Genomic DNA, 22383 nt, shown 5'->3' with positions numbered 1-22383 from the left:
GTTTCTTTTTTCGAGTTTTAATAGCGTTTAAGTGTGGAACAACAATGACAAGAAGAAGTTTCTTCCAAACTTTCTATTTCAACACGAACAAGAAATAGGACCATGACAAAGACGTCGGTGCTAATCACGGCTGCAACAGGCGAGAGTGTCGCGTTGGGAAATGCATTAATGAAGTAGGCGACGAGGAGACACAAATCCCCTTTTAATGAGTGGACGATTGGAGAACAAAAACGATGCTCTCAAGAGAAGCTGTTGAGGGACAGACACCGTAATCCGGAAGAGAGAGAAAAGGCCCCGGGCTTTAAAAAGCCGGCTGCGCGCATCGGCATGCAAATGAGGACTGTTTATTGGCCGAAACAAAATGGGTGCTGGCGCCCCCCTGTGGTGAGCCTCAATACGTCGTTTTGTGTGCGATACACAGATTGGATAAAAGCGACACGGCTCGTTGCTGTAATTGTTGAATCCGAATCAACGTCGTGGAACCGCGCCTGGGTAAGGCTAGTTGGAGCGAAACGTCGGATGCATGCGTGTTTGAGTGTGTAGACTTGGAGTGGTTCTGATGATAGGCACGGGAAAATTGGTACCGCGTCGAATGCAAAGGATCCGGCTCAGTTTTGCCGCGGCAAAAGTAGAAGTAATTATTTTAACTGGGTCAGTAGAAATTGGGAGGCATTGATAATACTTGTTGACATCTTTAGTTCATTGCTTCATTCCCCCAATGCACACAACCACCATGCCCGGATCCCGCATGTTAGGTATCGGTACAATCCGACCCCTTTCCCTAATTGATTACTGCACCGCGATCTAGATGGCGCTGTCGGCGTTCGGTGTATGGTATGGAGTATGTATGGCTAGTGACACCGTTGCTGGAGCAAGTGGCTACAAGACAAGATAGCGTAGCAGTGCGCTCGGGTGCGCAGATGCCGAGCTGCGAGCTATTCAGAGTCAGTTTGAGTGTTGTTGGCGGGCTTACTGTGTATCCTAGTTCGTTAGTGTACGTAATTCTTTTCTATATACTGCATACTATGTTATATGTTAGCACTGTTGTGTGATATGGCTTTGGTATAGTGTCTCCTATAGTATTATAGCTGCTCCATGCTTTTGTTTGTGCACAGTTGTGCACAGTTTCTGACTGCTATCCCGTTCCTGCAACGATGTGTGAACAGACAGTCACTAGTATTGAATGAATAAATAATAAATAAATATAGCCGCAGTTGAGTAGCTTTCCCAAGGTAAGGTTGTGCTGCGAGCTTGTTGCTTGGGTTTTGATTATAAATATATTTTGTGCAAGGACGTTTCCAACACTACACTTAACATCTGGAAATGGGCACTTGTGTTGTTACAAAATTGACGAGAGGGATGAAATGAGGGAGATGTTGTAATGTGAAAGTACGGTTTGTACTTGTAAAAGTACGGTACATCTGGAAATGGGCACTTGTGTTGTTACAAAATTGACGAGAGGGATGAAATGAGGGAGATGCTGTAATGTAAAAGTACGGTTTGTACTTGTAAAAGTACGGTACATCTGGAAATGGGCACTTGTGTTGTTACAAAATTGACGAGAGGGATGAAATGAGGGAGATGCTGTAATGTAAAAGTACGGTTTGTACTTGTAAAAGTACGGTACATCTGGAAATGGGCACTTGTGTTGTTACAAAATTGACGAGAGGGATGAAATGAGGGAGATGCTGTAATGTAAAAGTACGGTTTGTACTTGTAAAAGTACGGTACATCTGGAAATGGGCACTTGTGTTGTTACAAAATTGACGAGAGGGATGAAATGAGGGAGATGTTGTAATGTAAAAGTACGGTACACTGTACGGTTTAGAACACTTGATGTGTCTACATGCATGCCTTTGACACACTCTGGAAATGAATAGTTACCTGTACGCACAATATCTGCTGCTTGTGTTGATCACCGTGCCTCACACGTCAACATTCAATACAAGGAGTGTAACGTTTTATTGCGCCTGTATATTCTTCCCTATACCTATAGCCGCCTGTACATGCTAACTATGAATCATCGCAGTTTAGGAATATAGTTACGTAGTCTGTCAAATTTCATAGTACTAATAGTACGTGAAGCAACATATAACAGGAGCAGATGGCACCGTACTAACTGTCGTACACCAGTTGCATACTTATCACTCCAAGCAATCATTACTGCTCAAACGAACAAAACACGCATTGAGCCATTAGCCGCTGAGCCATTATTTCCCGCGATATCAAGACATTTTTCTTTATATCGACCTCGCGGCGATGATTTGCTTTCACGAGCTCCACCTTCATATACCATGCATGTTTACGGTATTAAGCATAAGGAAATGACAGAAATGACCATGAAGGCAAATATGAGCTTCTCTCATAATGCGTATGCACATATGCAAAGAAACAAAAGCTTCCGAACACGACGACTACAAGTACGAGGATGACAGTGTGGTCACGACATCAGCGATCATCATTTGTTTAAGTATCGTTTTTCGAGGAGAGGCCCTTCTGGAGAATACTGTCTTACGTGCTTGATAGAGGGGGCAGTATGTCACGCACAAAGTCAATGCGATTAACGCGGAGGAAACGTACCGAAAGGTTGAGAAGAATGCGACATTGCTTTCGGGTTATCGAACTGGGTGCGTCCGCTGTAAAGGATGTTTTTCTTGCTTGACAGTGACTGATTGTATTTATGAGGAATTAGCCGTTCGTATTACGTCATGGGACGTACGTACTACGCAGGTACGTAGCTTTGAGCTATGTGTTACACAGTGCGGTGACATGCATCCATAGTCCACTGTTGTGATCTCGTAATGCCGTGTATATATGACTCGTTGAAAGATATAGGCAAGGCGATATCAAAAGGAAACGTATATACATCAGACATATCAAGGCAGCTGCCGATAGACTTTAATATTCTTATTTTATTTACTTTTATTTCTTTTGTCGATTTCCCATGCCCACAGGAGCATGCAAGGCCTTTTTAGAGAAGCCGAATTTGTTAGGACCTGGTTCCGACCTTTTAAACCTGTAAACGACGCTTGTATCCCGGGTAAGAGGATGTCCTTTTACCTCAAGGGGCTGATTGAAGCCGTCCCTTTTTCCTTATTACATGTATACTCTCCACAAAGAGTATTCGCTTGAGTGTATATAGGAGTGGAAAAAGCTCATCATCCGGCACCACCCGTGACTTGAGAGCTCATTGGACTTGTCTCGGCCGAAGAAACCCGCACTATAGAAGAAACTCTCGTGCTTTCTGTTGCCCAGTTTCAGTTCGAACTCCTTCATGCACCTTATATCTCGCTAGAAAATACACGTCCATATGTTTTTACGAACGCTTTCACCCTGCTCTCCTAGACCACTCCACCGACTGCCTTAGCGTTCTTTATATTTGCTCACTCCGGCCTGATCCTCCTAACCCATTCATGACCAAGTATCGATGGTCCTCAGTGGCGTATACAGCTTGCATTTCTAGTCCGTAAGTTTCGCAGTCGTGCGTCACGTGAACTTATACTTCTTCTAGCCTGGCTTTACCCTCCACCGGAAGACGCACGAAGGATAACTTTTGAAGCTTTAGAAGCGTTTCTTATAGGGGCGTCTCTGAGGACTATGGGTTGCTGGCAGTTAACCACTGTCTGCGTGTATGCCTGTTTCGATGCTTGGCTACTTCAAGAAGCAGTTCACGCGTTCCAGCATTAACGGAATTATCGGGTTGTTTCAAGCCGGTGTTGAGACAAACAATTCAGCGACTTCCTCTTACTGTTTGTTTGTAAGAAAAAAATTAGGGCCACGAGTTTTGGCGCAACGCATCAACAGGCGGGAGCGCATGACTGACACACGAGACCACACGCATTCTGGGTTCGACGTCCTTGGCCACGGCATATTATTCCCACTTGTGAGCCTTTCATACAGTTAAAATTCATCGCAAGGAAAGAGAAAACGCCATTGACAATGCGTCATACGTCAACCGCGGACTAAAAATGTGTGGCCGTTTTGCAGGACTCACAATCTCGGGAGCGTAGAAGTTGGCCAGCCTGTATTTCTCGTCTCTTAAAAACAGAGGCTTCAGCAGACGGCATCACGTTTGATATCTCCAGATGAACCCGTCTAACGAAACAAGGTTAAGCATTACAGAGAAGGCAGAGATTCCTTGTCTGTACCCACGGACGGGAAAGATGTTATGGAGCCAACAAACAGAACCAACGGAACGTGTGTTCGTAATCAGCAGGTCTGAAGAGGATGAAAAGATTGGAGTGAGGCACTTGGGAGAAAACCTTCGCTATACCCTCGCCACTATGGGGCTTTAATGTTGTTCGATCACCTGCTAGGTGAAAAGTTCAAACAACATCACCAGCAGCACTGAGCTGCAAAGAAGTGCACGACTTCATCAAGATCGCCACAGCTGTTATTCCTCTCATTAGCTATAGTGCTTTGTCGTCTACAAGATGACTGCCGAATACAAGTAGTCGCGTAGACGCAACGCTGCACGACGGCTAGTAGATCAACTTAGTTTCCTTGTCTCTCTTTAAATAAAAAAAAAAGAGTTCTGAATTAACCTCCGTCCATATTGCTTCAACCTTGCTGGCCAGGAAAAGTCGTTGACCACATCGTAGAAAAACCATCTGTTCCGTTCAGCACCTACCAGGCTCATACTCTTTCCTGTCTCCACAAAAGGCCACCGAACCGCCAACAGAGCACCCACAAGAACACACCGTACAATATCTGCCATAACAACAACCGCAAACGGCGCGTAAACCGAGGCGCGTACAAAGCCAACAAGCGTGCCGCATCAAAAAGGAATTCCATGCACTATTATCAGGCGCATCGCCTCTAAAAAGGGGACAGAGCGTCGCGAAAATTGGCGCGGCGCGTCGTCGGCAATAGGGTCGGCAATAGGGTTCCCTATCTGCTCTTGCAGACCCCCCCAAACCGTAAAAAGGCAAGGGTGGTGGGTGGCTAACCGCGATATAGGTTCCTGTTGTATGGATCTAAGCGAGCGTATATATTTACACGGAGGAGGACGCGATGAATGGAAAAGGTTCGTAAAGTGGCGTCGTAAACTCAGGTGCGATGCGGTCATGGCTTGGGTCGTATAATAGGATGTAAATAAGTGAGAACATGAAAAAAGTGAGGATATGGAAGCGTGAGATGGGTGCTTTAGACTGTTGGATGTCCACGTGATCTTCATTACGTGAAGAGTGAATTGATGTCATTGCGTCTAATGCTGATAATGCGAAACATACGGCGACAGAGACGCACACGTATACCAAGGTAAGGATTGGTTTAAAGTGGGACTCCGCAACAAAATCACCACAAATGTTGCGGTATATCCGTAACCTTTGGGATGTCCGGAACATGTGTACGAAATATCTCGTCCCAAAACTGCGCAGATTTTATTCAAAGGAAATTATTACGAAGCGAGCGCTTCGCCTCTGTGAGGCCTGAGGGCACTGAAGGCAACACACTGCTGACGTCATCCGGCATCCGGCAAGGGAGAATGCAGGTTTCCAAGCAGACCACAATGCTGGGTGACGTCACGGTATCCTCCTCCGGACGAACCGCCGTAGTAGGTAGCCGTAGATGGATCTCTGTTTTCTGCTCTTCGCATTTCGGTTTCGGTTTGCTATTGTAATCATTTACGAATTAATAACTCGCGCCAAATGAATGCGAATGTTGTATTCGGTATCGAGGGGGTGGTTCGTGTTCGCTATTGTGATCACCTATCTTTTTTTTTTTTTCGAATCCTTGCGAAGTTTCCCTTTAACAAAGTCATGCAGGGGCTGGCTTGCATTGTCGCAATGAAGCATATTCGCTTTCTTCTTTCTCTACGATGGAACAAGCCTTACAGGTTAGACGTCGCAGTCCCGCACAAGAGACGCAGTGTAAATTATATGCTTCTAAATTTCTAATCAATACATTTTGATATTTGAACTTTAAATACAACTCTCCCTTTTGTTATTAAACGAGGAAGGACAGGTGGTAACCCTGTGCCAGTGCCGGTATTCAATTCAATACGGCAGACGCCTATCCTGCTGGTAGGGCAGTCTACCTGCCAAGTAGAGCGTGGCACGCGCGCAAGAAATCATTCGCTTTTTGACGTCAGAAAGGTTGCAAGGATGTTAGAACATCACTCGGTACGTGTCAGAAAAGTTCTATCTAAACACTCGTAAATGATACGCATGCTATGGCGAAATCCCATGCCCCGCATTCTTTCGTTGGAGCAGAAGGACGATTGCGTGTCAATTTGCAGTGACCTCCGCGAACGAGTCCAAAAATCATCTCGACTTCATAACCTCGGCAATCATTGGTGCCCAAAGCTGCGTGTGCAGGTATGACCCGGAAACGAAGGAAATGTCCTTCCAGTGGGAAAAACGGCATCGTCTCCTCGACTGAGAAAGGTGCGGCAGGTGAAAGCCCGTGTGAGCACCATGCATGTTGGATGTGTTCTGCGACGTTGACCGCGGGGTTATCGCAAGTACGCCCATAGAGGACAGACAGCGAATGCGGAGTTGTACAAAACATTCCTGCAACGCGTTGTTCAGACGTTGCCCTGAAAAATGGTTGACTTGGGCAATCAAATCATGCTCTATAGCAGTACCAGCTCGCGTGGTTCATGTGATACCACGCTTGCGAGGCGAGCCTGTAGTAGGTGACCTGGGTTCGAATCGCAGCATCGTTTACAGGAGTTCGCTATGAAGTCGACGCACAATATAGTTTCCGCACGGCATGCTGCCATATATGTATTAGGTAGGAAACAGCCCGGTGACAGTATCACGACTAATGTTGGGAATCCCGGACCACTTTCGCAGTTTCGGGATTTCGGGATCCCGAAACGGCATTCCGAGATTGAGATAATAGAGAGTTTTAGCAGATCGTTGATAACATGACTTGCGTCGAACCGTATCAACCGGAACCAATCAGTGGATAAGATTCTGAGTCACGCGTAACTGCGATTGGTTCCGATAGGCACGATAACCTTATCAACGGTATACTAAAACTCACTAATACCGAGCCAGCGCTACTACAAAAGCCCCTGAATAGTAACTCTGAATATTCCTGTTTGTATTTCCTGTGTCCCTCATCGCCGCTCTGTATCTATACATGTCAATCGAAACATTCCTCGTAGCTTACAATTGTTTTTATACATTAGAGGACTTCGATCCATATTGTGAAGGGACTTATTATTTCATTCTCCACATCACTTCCAGCAATGGGGTAGAGTATCGCTCCTGGCGATGAAACTCCACAGTCATCATTTTGTAATAAAGTTGTTGATTTTTTTATCGGAAAACTGACTTTATGTTCTACTCAAATAATAGACCTAATTTTATTCGCCGTATCTTCACTTAGCGCAAAGCAACAGATAAGAATGCGCCTGGCTCTCAATTTTGACTCCGAAAAGCTGGCTTTCGAAACCCCGAGATGGTTTATTTGCCAAGTGGATCACGTTGCTTTCATGGAGATGTTTGTGGACAACTTTGGTAGAGGCCCTAGCAGTTTTCGGTAATCGACCACGCCCCCTCAACTAAACGTCCGGGTTCATTTTTGGCACGCAAGACGTAAAACCGTAAGGGTGAATCGAGCAGCAAAAGGCAAGCGAGCATGATGGTTACGTGAAGCGCGCGACATTTCCTTGAGCCTCAGGAGAAAATATACGGGTACAACACAAGTGGCACAGCAACACAAGCAATGAGGTGTACACAGAAAACCATTGGTTGAATCGCCTGACTTCTGCGGGAAGTCGCTACACAGTTCGTTTGTCTGCTCATCGTATAGACACTAAACTGACACCTCCGATCTCAAACAATCTTTCTTCTTTGTTCTGTTGTTCACGTGCATTCCCATATATAAGCAGTACGACGACGCCGATACCCCTCAAAAGATGAAATGCGATGTATGGAGCTCCGACGCGTGTGTCACAGGCTTCAACGGTTGAAGCCCGCGCACCAGTGCAGTGCAAGGAAGGAAATATGCCCACGCTATTATGGTACTTGAGAGGGAGCTAACAACAACTTTATTTTTAAGAGGATGAATGAGGAGTTTCATCGCCAGGGGCAGAGGGAGCTAAGGACAAAGAATTGTCATTGAAAATGAGTGCTAGAAATTAAACAACTAGTTGCGCAGTTCTGCGTAGCGACTGCATCAGCGTCTATATGTTCGCAGTGTTCTCCAAGTCCCGAAATCCCGGGATTTCGGGACGTGAAAAACAGCCGTGATCCTGGGATTAGGGAAATTCTGGATCCCAACACAAACCATTACGACCGCCGCTACTGCCACGACGACCACTACCACACTGACAATGCCTTCGTTCGCATGTCTCACCACAAATGAATTCCGTGCGAAACGCAACCCTCAGTTACTCCCATTAGTCCCCATACCTCCCTTGCTCCCTACTCCCCTGGACCCGTGCTATCCTTTCTTGTTGCCACAACTGAAGGTCATAATAGAGGTAAACGATTCGATAAAGTCGAAAAGATTCAAGCCAAGACGACGAGACAAATAAAATTTATATTACAAAAAATAAAAAATAACGACCACTAGAGGTTCTTTCGTCAGTGGAAAGAACCTTGGAAGGATACTGCGAAGTTGCACAAGGACATTTTTTTCGGGAGAAGAGACAAGAACTACAATCCGGAAAGCCTACTCACGGACTAACAAAAAATTCAAACCTAGAACTAAACGATCAATGCTCGAATGATGCACCTGGACCTGTCGAGAGAACCATCTAAGTTCATCGTACTGCGTGCGCTGCCCGGCCCCGCCTGAAAGTGGCATTGGCGATATGCGTCAGGAATGCGCAAACATACGTCTTATGCAAATACGGAGACGCAAGCGTTATTCATGCTCCGCGTCATTTCGAGGGAACACACAAGTTCCGAGAAAGGAATCTTCCAGGTAACATGCACGTCCTGGAAAAGCACGTGCTTATTCGGCGCGACGAAATGGGTTTTCTCAGACGCCATTCAGTGGATCTGTTGCAATTCAATGCTCAATACTCTACTGGATATACAACCGAGGCTGTGGTGTATTTTTATGTGGGTGATACATGTTTGAGGCACTATTCCATGGCAAAGACATGCGAGGCCAGTGGTCGTTACATTGATGTCTAATAGTTCACATGAGGTATCGCGCACAGTGCAGTGCCTTGACGTAGGATAATTCCAGGGACAGCAGGGTGTCTCAAGATGAGCGGACATAATTTGGCAGTGATGACATCAGATGTGTCACCCCATTACATTATTATATACCAGCTCCCACTCATGTCATTCTTGTACGTAGCGCCATGAACCATAATAAACGGTGAAAAAAAAAAAAAAAAACAGCTCCCGTGGCATAGTGGTTAGGATGATCGCTTTCCACGCCGAGACTGGGAGGTGACACGGGTTCGAATCCTGTCACCGGCTGTGCTATATCTGAGGTTTTCCTTGGGTTTTCCGAAGACTTTCCAGACGAATGTCGGTACAGTTCCCCCTGAAGTCGGCCCAGGACGCATACTAACCCCCCCTGTCCCCCACTCCTTCCTGCTGTCCTCTCTCAATCTGTTCACGTCTGTACGCCGCTCAGGGCCACAGTTGCTTCGCGGCGATAACACGGAATTAAAAGAACAACATTATTATATGCTCAATGGCTGCCGAGAATCGCAGTTCAGTTCAGCCAACAAGTCCACTAACGCTAACTATGCATTCCAAGCTATTTACTGAAATTTGATACGGGCTTAATCACTCTTCCCACTCTGAAAGAAATCCACCTTGTAGCGAGAAGTTACGCCACTCAAATGTTATGAAAGGTTTCGCTTGCACAGACAAAACATATTTCGGGGCGTGGGACCGTGTGTAATACGCATACCTTGGGCGAACCGGTTCTCCGTCTCACGGAATGCTGACGTGCGTATTCTCGAGTAGTGCTGTCTGATGTTTGAATGATGTAAGGAGAAAAGTTATATGACCGCTAAGTGGGCAGAGAAATACGGCTGTTGCTCGGTGTGTATTCCCACCGTGGGAAGTCACATTCATGTTTTACATCGCCTCCGCGTTGCAAGGGTAGGTCCGGGTAGTGTTGAGCGGAGGCGTGAGAATGGGGTTTGTTACGAATTTGAGATTGAAGTGTAACGCAAAACTTCATTACCCAATGTAGCACGACTTTTCGGTTTAATGAAACACGGTCTGTACAAAGTCAACAGCTTTCAAATCAACAACAGTATGTACAACTTTATCACGGACTTTTTGTTGTGAACCATCTTTCACGTGTTGGTAATTACCAGTTCAAATGTCAGCATCACCTTGTAGAGTGTAGACAATCTACTGTTTGCTCTGTTCCTACGTAGACAGTCTAGGTACATATGTGCCACTATTTATTTTATTTTTATTTAGAAAATAAAGATTAGTTAATTAATGTTATGTGGTGTTAATGATGGCATATGCAAACCAAATGACGTGCCTAGCTGCTTGTGTGATAGGCCCTACGAGGCTCTAAAATGGACGCTTAAATCGCGTGCATATCATTGCATAGATGCCAAACATTTATCGATAACACTACGATAACCGCTACGATAACATTCTGCAGCTTACCCTCATATCTGTGAAATAAGCGCCCCCTTTCTTTACTTTCGTTCTGAGCATCCCTTTATCGTCATTATCACCCCCCCCCCCGTCGGCACAGTTCCCCCTGAAGTGAGCCCAGGAAGCATACTAACTGCCCCCTGCCCCCACTCCTTCCTGCTGCCCTCTCTCCATCTGTCCACGCCTGTACGCAACTCACAGCCACAGCCGCTTTGCGGGGCTAACCCGGAATTTCAAAAATTATCCCCCCAACCCCCACCCCACCTAACGGCAATGGGGTAGCGTTCTGCCCCTGGAAAATTTTCTCACATCATCATGGTTTAGTGGTCCTTGTTGTTGGATTCGCACAACTTTTAAGTTATGCCCTGTAGGGTCTCAAAGCAGCAACAGTGACCAAGAAAGCCTAAAAGCAGTTTTCACACACTTGAAAGTGTAATCTGTCGTCTGAGGTATGGTACCGCAATTGTTGCGGTTAACCATCTCATCCCATCCTCATTCATGTAGTTGTTGTTGTTGTTGTCGTCTGCAGGGTAAATCATACCTCGAGCTCCGAAAAGCTTAGATGATTTCTACGAGAAGCGCTTCGGAGCCCCTGTCGCTACACGGCTCGAGGCCTGTTGGTTAATTTTGCCCACCTGAGAGTTCTTGAACGTGCGCCGAACGTCCCTCACGCAAGAGCATCTTGTACCATTCCACCAAGTTGCCACCGTTCTTCGGCCCGGTTAGATACCGTAACTGTCTTACTTCGCGGTCAAATTACTTTTATTTCTACAATTTATTTATTTACCGTTCATGTGACACGCGTGACATTGGTTGTAACGTGTAAGTAGGGTCTAACTTTTTCGGGTTTCTCTTTCCCGGATTCGGGGGGCAAAAATCGGGGTGAAATCGGGTGCTATTGATAGAGTCGTGTGTTATCGGGTTACTATTTTTTTTTCTTTGTCCACCAAGCAGCTCCTATAGTTAGAGGAGCATATATTGATCAAATTACGTTCCTCGCGATTTATAGTCACAAACAGCACATGATGTAACATGAAATATGCTTCGCATAGTTTATTGTTGCACTCACATATCAGAAAATATTTTCATCAGGTGTGTGTGTGTGTGTGTGTGTGTGTGTGCACGCAGATTGCTACTAAATCGTGTACGTGATACATGATACAATGTAATACGTGATTAGAATTCCGTGAGAAATCGGGTTTGACCCGGATTGGTTCGAAACTGAGTCGGGAGGGAACAATCGGGTTTAACCCGAAAAAGTCAGATCCTATGAGTAAGGGTCCTTCACATCCCAAGGAGTCCCGTACGATTTTCTGAACTTCATTCTACGCGCACTGCTGTATCTACCGCATTCCGTACGTTCCTGCGCCGACTTGCGTGCCAGCCAAGTGTGCACCAAACTGTACGCGATAACGCCGAAGATCACCGAAGGCAAGTAAACACGCATATCTGGCGCCAAGGCTTTGATATCTGACTTGAAGCACCCACCAGATAACGCCTTCGGCTCCGCATTTTTATGTCACACAATCTCGTACAAACCTCAACGGGCCGCGCGTATACCAACACTCGTAACCTGCTTCTTCTCACCAGATGGAGTCACATGACACGTTACGCATTCATCCCGACCGTTCAAGACACAATTCATTCATGCGCCTGTCCGCCCGCTATATGAATGGGGAGCTGTTGCGGATCGGCTGAGTGCTGGGTGAACTGGTGCACGTGGTCCACACTTTCTGCAGCAGGAAGCAACGCGAGAGAGACTTCTTCTGCATCAAGGGAAGGGGGTGGGGGGACACCCCTCGTGCTTCTCTGCACCTCCTCTTCGTGTTTTAACAACCGTCCGGGTTGTGTATATATCGAAAAGGATTTTAAATCTCATCTCCACCAGTACAAGTTCCCTTTCATAGGTGTATGCGAACATGGCATGGATGCTGCACATCGCGCTAATGGTTATACAATCTATATCGATCTCATCAATCCTCTGAGAGCAGAACAGCGTTATACATTCGTAATGACATCGTGGCTGCACCCATAGGGTCAGTTTGTCATCGCTCTTATGATTATGTCTCCTGCAAGATCCGCCTTGGGCACATGCTGTTAACAGTCGTAAGTATCTATCTACGTCCCGCTGTACAGGTTCCGTGGACTGACCTCGAACGCTTATTCAATTCACTGGAATCCCCAGCTCTCGTACTGGGTGACTTCAATGCTCATCATACGACCTGGGAAAGCCGTAGAACGGACGGACGGGGAAGGGGATTGTTGGAAGCAATGGAGACACATGCCTCACATGTGCCTACTTAACAACCGACAGCCAACTCATATGCGATCACTAACGTCACTCGATGTCCTGGATCTTTCCTGGTGCTCAGCAGACATAATTCGCCACTTGCCGTGCGCTACCGATGTCGACACCCGAGGTAGTGACCACTTTCCCCTCTATATTTTGCACGAAAGACTGCCTCTGTCACCCACTACTGGACTGATCCCTTTCACGAATTGGAGACTCTTTCGTGCCGGCCTCGGAACATCTGTGCACACCGGTATGTCCCCAGAGGCCCTCTCGCAAGGCATTCGTTCCGCCATGCAGAACGCGGTGGTCCTGTCTAAAAGGGTAACAGGTCACGTCGGTCATTCTTCAGCAATTAACCACCTTAGAGCGTTACGTCGCCGAGCAGAGAGAAAGGCTCGCCGAACTGGGCAACTTCCTGACATTGTGACATACCGCCGGATGAAAGCTAAGGTAACACGATAACTTAAGAACGAAGACCGGAAGCGTTGGCGTAAGTTTTGTCAACACCTTTCACCGTTTGATCCTGCAACAAAGATCCGGAGGACAATTCGAGCTCTGAAAGATGCGCCCCCCAAAAGAATCCTTTCGCGGCATTGGCTATCGTTAAGGGTGTAGACGAAATCACGCTAGCGACGCCGCCGAATGTTCCGCCAAGGCAAGAAACATTATTCTCTTTCGGCAGAAGGCAGGCCTTGCTCAACGACCCATCTAATACTTTGCTCTCCCCGACGAACTCGTGCACCCTCCCCGCATCCCCATCCTTCATCCGTCCGTCCTTTCTTTGTGTTTTGTGTTCTTCTTTTTTTGCTATAGTCGTGACGACGCCCACTTCTGTGTGGCGAACAACGGCGAGCCTATCTTGCCATTACCCCCCCCCCCCCCCCCCCCGCTAGCGACAGAGTTACCCGTCGTCCTAATGACACCGGCGGCTGCCTCAACGTCTGCGGTACACAACCGTTTTCTCCAGAGCTTGACGACAGAAATCCACCAAGACTGGCCCCGCCCACCGGACGTTATAGACCGTGACTTTATTCTCATCGAGCTGAAGACTGCGTTGAAACTTGTCAATGTGCCATCGTCCCCAGGACCAGATAAAATCACCTATGCCGCACTGCGAAACCTTGACGAGCAATCACTCCAAGCTCTCCTTCATGTTTATAATACGTCTTGGCGACAGGGAATATGTCGAAAAGGGACGAGGCCGTCCGACCATGTAGAACATAGGAAAATAATGCGTGCGAGCTGGTTTTTGCTATTCGACTGAGACATTACCCTGAGCCTGGGGTGAGGACACTCCAGCAGAACAAGGAGACAGGACGAAAGTTCAAAAAGGAGAAGACTCAAATGAGATAGTAGGACTTAGCCCTGTCCTGTCTCCTTCGTCCTGTCTTCTTGTTCGTGTCGTCCGGTCCGTGTTCAGCCTGCAGACTCATGTAGGGTATGGCAAATATCCGATCGTATGACCTTCAAAAGGTGTCACCAGGGGCATTCACTCTAAGACGAAGAAGAAGAAAAAAACCTTGGAGTAATTTTAGTCCTTTTGAGGGCAAGATGCATTGCCACAAACATTAACCCCTTCCGGGACTAAATGAATATCAGAGAGTTGGGGATGCATTTCATTCGTTGTGCACACAGCCCTATGTACATAATCTATACGCGTAAATGAAAGTAATTTGACTTCGAACTGAACTGATATGCCAAGTGATTCGAGATAGAACGGCTATATGTTGCAGACACGCATCAGGTGTAGAAGCTAGCGGTAATACCACACCTTTCGTCGAAGTATCAGAGACACGTCTGTACTCGATCTCATGATAACCAGGAAGTGAACGAAGACGGAGCTTATCGCGCCTCCTGGTCCTAACTTTATTTTTCTCATGTAAACATGTGGCAAACAAGAAAATACACAGAATAAATGTTATAAACAGGTGACATATCAACGCGCTAAGTAATATTTCAACTCCGACCTGTCGTCGCTTCTCGTTCACCATAATTCATCCTCTCATATTAACCTCTGTGAAGTGGGGTAGGGTCCTGTGACTACCACGGGGGAACATCCCATGTCATCATCACTTCTCCTTCATTTATTGTTGTTGGGAAGCGAATTTCAGGATCAGGGGACTAAAACAGGGAGCGATTGCAACTAGATTGGGACTATTGGGACTAGAATTCATTAGGGGTCATTACTCCCAATTCTCTCCTTTCTTTTTTTTTTCTTTTTTCGCGTTATCCAACAACAACTACATGAATGATTATGGGATGAGCTGATTCACCGCATTTATGCAAGTCATGTTTTTAGTGCAGTTAAATACATTGTTTAGTAAACAAGAAAAACACACCCACCCACGTACAACGATTTCTGCGGCGGAAGATAGCGCCATTGCGCTACATACGCATAATAAATTAGTCGGCGTGATAGCAATACCCAGGGTGAAGGTTTTCCATATGCAGGAAAGAAGACTTGCACTAAAAGGAGAATCGTGTACTGACAACGCGTGCTTTTCATGGACGTGTCGAAACAAGCAGTGATGAACAGGTTAGAAGTTTTGATGGAGTTTGCACGTCAAATGTTAGTCAGCGGTATGCGTACAGACTTACCAGAAGCATGCGCTCGCAAAAAAATCAAGTTCGGAATACTTACAGGAATCCATAAGGAACACATTTTGTTGGAACATCTCTGCATCTCTTTCTCTCTCTCTCTCTCTCTCTTTTTTTCGCGTGCAATGCACTGTTCACAGTACGTCAGTAAGGCCGTGATAACGGCATGCATACCACATGCAGGTGTATTTTTCTTTCCCTTTTTTCTGTCACCTTCAGCTGGCAATGAGCAATTTGTCTGAACCAGAACATGGGGAGCGCTCCAGACTTTTTGAGGGATTTGTCAGATATTGTGTATTAATGTATGGGCAATTTACCGTTTCTTACTGTAATTGACTAGAGGGCAAATATCTTCGCATTCGCCTTCATTTACAATGCAAACTTTCGTCGGGTGTGGTACATGATAACAATGATCATAATCAATAAGAAATCATGTTTCATGTTTATTGTATTTGTTCAAGACAAACAGCAGCTGAAGGCGCCGTGGTACGGGTTCAATAGCATATAAATAAAAAAATACCGGAGCCTGTGATGCTGCTGTCTTCCGATCCAACTGCATGACCGTACAAGCATAAGACTGGTATCTCCGATCGCCACTTTACTCGTATGCGACCTGTAACACTTTGCGACCATTATCAGTAAACAGTTATTCGGAGCCGAATTGTCTGTATAAGACAGTAAAAAAAAAAAACACGGGGACGAATAGTCACTTTTCATTCGATTCTCACCAGACACAGAGAAGTGACAGAGTGAAACCGTGGATGATTTCCTTTATCTTCGGCTCTTAAAAAAGAAGGAAATGAGCAGGAAACGGGCTTTATGAGGCGAATCCGTATCGCACGTAATCGCCCAGCGATTTATTCCTTTTCGTTTCCGGTACGATCGCCTAATTTGGATGCGCGAGTCGACATTTAAGTGTCTTTCTGGCGATCATTTCCGACTGTTATATGGGATGGGAGGTGCGTACCCGGTCGATGACGGAAGGGCGTCGGACATTTCGACCCTTGAGAACGGACGGATGACATCTGTTATGACGCCAGGCGAGACAACCGACTCAGAGACATTTCCTGCTGAAAACACTGTAGTTTGTATAGACTATTCAAGTCGTGAAGCATTCTGAAAAAAGGAAACCTAAATACTGTGCGTGCCTCAAGGAAGTAAAAAGCCGAAGAAGAAGGAGAAGCCGCAGAGTAGTTCAGGATTGGATTGGAAAAAGGAAGAAAAATATGGAAAGGTTAGTCCCGACCCAGTCAGAACTGGCTACTCCAAAACGCGTTTGTGGGTAAAAAAAAAAAGAACTAAAGAGGTTCAGAAAGAGAGAGAGTAGTTCAGCTTCCATTCGCTTAGCATCCTATAGCGTAGTGCCTACACACTTTCAAACTCGGCCGCACTTCTACTCCAAATTGTCGAAAATGCGGTGAACAGGAAACGGAGGAACACATTATAATGGTTTGTCTGGCTACGCCAGACGGGAACTCCAGAACATAGATCGAGAAGTTACCCGTCAAAAAGAACTCGTTACAAGTTAAGTTATCGTGTGAAAAATGTAACTCAATTAATAACGAAGTTCTTCAGCCTGAAATGTAACTCGCAGTTACGGAGTTACTTAAAAAAAAGAACGAGTTACTTCCAAGTTACTTCGGACACAAAATAGCACTACACAGGTGCAGCGCGCGTGAGCAGTTGAGTTAGACCTTGAGTTGACCGCGGAGGAGTGCAACACGCTGAGACCGTTTTCGTTTATGTCCAACAGTTCGAACGCTTTGCATCTTACTCCATGTGGGCGCACAATGGTTCTGCTTCATTTCAATGTAGGCGGTTCCTACTTCCTGAACAGAATACTGTCATTGATTGAATATCACGCTTTATGGCATAAAATGCCATGAAAGAACCGGAGAGAAGGCAAGAGAATATGTGGACGTGAGTGAAAAGCGAATTAAAACTAACTTGGAACTTAGTTTAAGTTACTTTGGCAAAGTTACCTGAAAAAGGAACGAGTTCCTCTGAAAGTTACCACGGCGCAAAAGTACCGAGCTATGTTATGAGTTACCGAAAAAAGGAACTTGGTTACAGTAACGAGTTACTTGTAACGAGTTACCTCGACCTCTGCTCCAGAAAGCAGTGCAGCACCCTGGAACATCAGAGCTCCAGATTGAGGAGTTCGTCCATCCGCGCGGCAACCTACAGCACCGCAAATCCGTACAGAAAGCCCTGCTGAACTCTCTGAGGGAAGTGGACCCTCACGGTCGACTGTAGTGCAGGAAACTGCAGAACCAGGCGTGTGAGCCTACCCCCTTTTATCCCCTACCCGACCAACGTGCCGCCAATCTAGGCAGACAGACCGCTCGAATATCTACGTCACTCCCCACCCCCATACCCAGTCCCCTAGGTTGCAATTGCTTCCAGCTTGTCGCTTGACCCTGAAATTTACCCCTTTGCGCAAAATAGTCCCTAAAGTTCGCATAAACTTCGGCGCATTTAGTCCCGAAAGGGACAAATGGTTTTGGCAACGCATCCCCAAAAAGGGACTACAATTGCTCCAGTTTTTCTTAGAGTATCGTATCTGTTCAGCTCGGTAACCGACTATATTGTGTATAGTCGTCCTTGTGTCCGAGAAGTTGGGTATCGACGAAGCTTGACTCCTACGCGCTTCGAAGTGTGTCACAACCGCTTTAACGTCGGTCGCCACGGTCCATTCGAGTAATCTGTGCCCGCCATGGGCACCTGCTGGCGTCCCCGGCCCTCGACAAAAAAAGAAAAAAGAAAGGCCACCGCGGGTCTAGCGCACGGCGGGGAATCTGGCAGTATAGCCTATAGAGAACGATACGCTCGTATACGGTCTAGTAGTGATGGGAGTGGGTTAACCTGAGAGTCTTCGGGAGATATGTCAACCTCAAGAAGAAGAGCAACGGAAGATATATGTTAACGTATATCAGCAGGGAATGCAATGTTGCGAGCTTGAGAGAAGAAACCGAAGGAAAAGCTAAGCGCTGCATGTAAACTGTACGGATCGGTGCGCGATAGATTCTTGCTGAAAAATGGGCTTTTCATTGCCAGGGGCGATAGTCTAACCCCATTGCAGGTGGTGATGTGGGGAATAAAGTAATGAGCCCCTTCACAGTGAAGTCCTATGGTTGCAGGGTAAATGTTTGGTCACGTGATCCTATAAAGCTTCGGACGGATATACGCATTGGTTGGCCGTACAGGGCTACCGTTTTAGTGCATAGCGCCACGACACAGAATACATTTTCGGTCATCCTTTTGCAGCTATCAGTGCGACCGTGTACCAGACTGTGTACATGCTTTCCCAATACCAGATACCAAGTACATACATTGATATAACAGAAACATTAAATTAGGTTCCACCGTTAGAACGTCTCCTTCAGGAAACAGACCACCAACAGCTATGCGGGTTTCATGCGGCAGTCTCATCTCCATGCCATTTAATGTGTAACTTTTTTCTGTCAACCCCTTATCCAAAAGGCGCACGTCGAAATACATCGTGCAACTCAGTGCGCTATGCGCAGCTTTGGGGGCTTGCGGGTCTACGATTTCGCCCAACCCGATACTCTTGCTCGCGAAATTATTCGAAAACCCCCGTTCCCACAGAAATTAATATAACGAGCACTAGCAACCCAATCCACACGAGATGCGGGCTTCGCTTTTGAATTGCGTGCGCGTGGTACGTTGGAATGAGGATGTACGTCGAGCGATGACGCTTGAGCCCAAGGGAGGGAGGCAGGGGAGCGAGCGTTACAGCAGAGCGCAAGGGCGTTTCAACTCGTCGACGAGGCACCCATGAAAAATGAAGTCGGCACATTGCGGATGTGAGGACGGAGTTGGGGAAGATGAAAGAGGACGAGACGGTGTTGTTTACCGTGTATCCACACGAGCGCCATCCTCGCGGAAGATTCTAGTGGAAGAAAAAGCGAAAACACTGCTCACGGAGACGAAGTTCCGTCCCGTGTTACGTTGAGCATTCACACGGTGCCGGAATATCGGGAATGCCGTACTGTGCAGTTTAGCAGACGACACTTAGTAGACGACACCGTAAGCGTCTTGTCTTGTCGTCTGCTACGGAATATCTTGTGGCTGTGTCGCAGGGTATTCCCCACGGTTAGCATTATACGCGAACACACGACGTTCAGCCAACACCGCCTTGATACAGAAACCCTGCATACCCGTGGTGGTGGTGGTGGGTGGTGATAGGGCTTGCCGTTGCTGCATACCCGTCGATGTCACGGAACAACTAAGAGTCAGCCAATTAGGATCGTGTTTTCAACGACCGCAGCCAATCACGAACGTGTTGTAGCAGACGACACAGATGGCGTGCGCAGTGCGCAGGCACATCGAGTTTTGCACGCCCCTCGTGTTACGCGCCAGCCTTTGGCCATTCTACTCGGCCACCCTGATCCAGTTCAGTTGACACCCAGCCGGCAATAAAGAACCTTCCGTTGCAGTCCTTCCTCTGACTCAACACTGGTGACCCGGACGTTAACTTCTACAGGCGTTTCTACGCGCTGCGCCGAGACCCTTCGTCCACTCGAAGAACTCCTTAAGTGCACGAAGTCACCGTCCCGCTCACTTCCTTGGACACCTGAAGTCGACGCAGCCTTTCAGCGTATCAAGACCGCCCTCGCACAGTGCGCTATGCTACACCACCCCAAGCATGACGCCCCCACAGTGCTCATGGTTGACGCATCGGGGACCGCTGTAGGCGCAGTTCTCCAGCAGAGGATCAGTGCCGCTTGGCAGCCTATCGCATTTTTCTCCAAAGGCCTGAAGCCCCCCGAAACCAAATACAGCACTTTCGGGCGGGAACTTCTCGCGGCGTAATTGGCCGTCCGCCACTTTCGCCACTTTTTGGAAGGTCGCGCTTTTACCATCCTGACTGACCACAAGCCCCTCACGCATGCTTTCCAGTCCGCCAGCAGCCGGTATTCTCCGAGAGAGATTCGCCACCTAGCTTTCTTGGCTGAATTTTAGACCGACATCCAGAACGTTAAGGGGTCCCGCAACGGTCCTGCCGACGCCCTCAGTGGCATTTCCTCTATTCCAACAGTCACTGACCCCTCGTCGCCTGACGTCATAGCCGAAGTCCAAGCCCACGACGAGGAGCTCCGCCTTTTGCGCCTCCGCCCGAGCTCCTCGCTGAAGCTGTTTGATTTCCCCGTACCCGGTTCTTCCCGTACCATTTGCTGCGACACCATGACGCCCCGGCCGAGACCTTTCTTCCCCGCCCCCCTCCGACGGTCACTCTTTGCTGCGCTGCACAACCTGGCCCATCCTGGCATCCGTGCGCCTCAGCACCTCGTAGCAGACCGCTATGTGTGGCCTTCCTTAAATAGGCGACGTGCGAACCTGGGCACGTGCCTGCCTGTCAGCGATCGAAAACTCACCGCCACAATGTGACCCCACTAGGACGTTTCGCTCTCCCCGACGCCCGCTTCGACGTGGTCCACCTGGACATAGTGGGACCACTGCCCCCGTCCTCCGGCAATCGCTATCTCCTCACCGCCGTGGACCGTTACACTCGATGGCCACAGGCGTTCCCCATGCCAGACATGTCAGCCGAAACTGTCGCCGCCACCTTCTTGTCTATGTGGATATCGCGTTTTGGCGTACCCTCCCAAATCACAAGTGACCGGGGGCGGCAGTTCGAAAGCCAGTTCTTCACCGCTACCCTCCTCGGCACCACCAGGCTGCGCACAACGTCCTATCATCCTGCTTCTAATGGCATGGTGGAACGTTTACATCGCCACCTCAAAGCCGCGCTCATCGCCCACGAAGACAGAGATCACTGGGTCTCCCATCTCCCTCTCGTGCTCTTGGGTATTCGTGCCGCCCTTAAGCCGAACCTCGGATGCAGTTGCGCCGACCTCGTCTACGGCTGTTCACTCCGCCTCCCCGCAGAGTACTTTTGCCCGTCGAAACCCGACATCTCACCTTCGGCCCTCCTTCAGCGCCTTCATCGCTCTTTCAGCATTGTGCGAGCAACCCCGTCGAGAGCTGCATCCCACCATAGCCCCAACATCCCCCAAGACCTGCCTACGGCAACCCACGTGTTCCTGCGGACAGACCCTATGCGCAAGTCCCTCTCTCCGCCTTACTCCGGACCGCATCCTGTCCTCGCCAGGAACGACAAAATATACCGCATTTTGGTAAACGGGAAAAAGGATACCGTCTCAGTCGATCGGCTGAAACCGGCGTATCTCGAAAACCCCGGCATTGTCGCCTCCTTTGCGCCCGGTTCCTCGTCGTCCGTCGCTCCCAACAGCCGCTCCTCTGCACCCGGCCACTCTAAGCATGTCTCATGGCCTCACAGCCTGGGCTGTCTCCAGCGGGAGGGCCCTGTAGCAGACGACACAGACGGCGTGCGCAGTGCGCAGGCACATCGAGTTCTGCACGCCCCTCGTGTTACGCGCCAACCTTTGGCCATTCTACTCGGCCACCCTGATCCTGTTCAGTTGGCACTCAGCCGGCAATAAAGAACCTTCCGTTGCAGTCCTTTCTCTGACTCAACAGTGCTTTCAGCAGGCATAACCGCGAAGACGAGCCACCGGTAGCTTCACGGGCAGCAACTGTCGTCTGCGAGTAGTAAACGTCCTCCGTGCTAAATGGGAAAACAAAAACAAGTGCAACATGGTCCCATATTTCTCTCAAGACTGATTTTCTGGAAAGCTAGCTGCAATCATTTGTGAGCTTCGCAGATCGGCGAATCGCGGTAGCAGACGAATTCTGACTTTTTATGTTGACGTAGCAAAGGAGGGAGAGGAGGCAATAAGCAGGCCTTCTGCATCTAGGTGGCGTTGGTGACAGCAGAAAGCTATGACGTTTGGTGCTGTAGTATTCTGGGGAATGTCGCACATATGAATCCACGGTTACTGTGTTGATTGTGACGCTTTGCCCTATCGTGGTTCACAGCAGAGGTTCACAGTGGCAGCA

The 22383-nt window shown here is 47.9% G+C and overlaps 1 protein-coding gene across 1 annotated transcript; it reads left to right on the top strand.

The window, feature by feature from the left end:
- Positions 1-21002: 21002 nt before the first annotated feature.
- Positions 21003-21926, top strand: LOC135395925 (uncharacterized). Its single transcript, XM_064627012.1, has one exon. The coding sequence runs from the start codon at positions 21003-21005 to the stop codon at positions 21924-21926; it is 924 nt and encodes a 307-aa protein (XP_064483082.1).
- Positions 21927-22383: the final 457 nt, after the last annotated feature.

The sequence above is a fragment of the Ornithodoros turicata genome, chromosome 5 (assembly GCF_037126465.1).
Source record: "Ornithodoros turicata isolate Travis chromosome 5, ASM3712646v1, whole genome shotgun sequence".
NCBI classification, from domain to species: domain Eukaryota; kingdom Metazoa; phylum Arthropoda; class Arachnida; order Ixodida; family Argasidae; genus Ornithodoros; species Ornithodoros turicata.
Note: the sequence above shows the minus strand (reverse complement) of the source record. Positions and strands in the feature narration are given on the sequence as shown.

Bases quoted from the DNA above. Each gene is read 5' to 3' on its own strand.
- LOC135395925 (XM_064627012.1), top strand. From the start codon at position 21,003: ATGTCAGCCGAAACTGTCGCCGCCACCTTCTTGTCTATGTGGATATCG.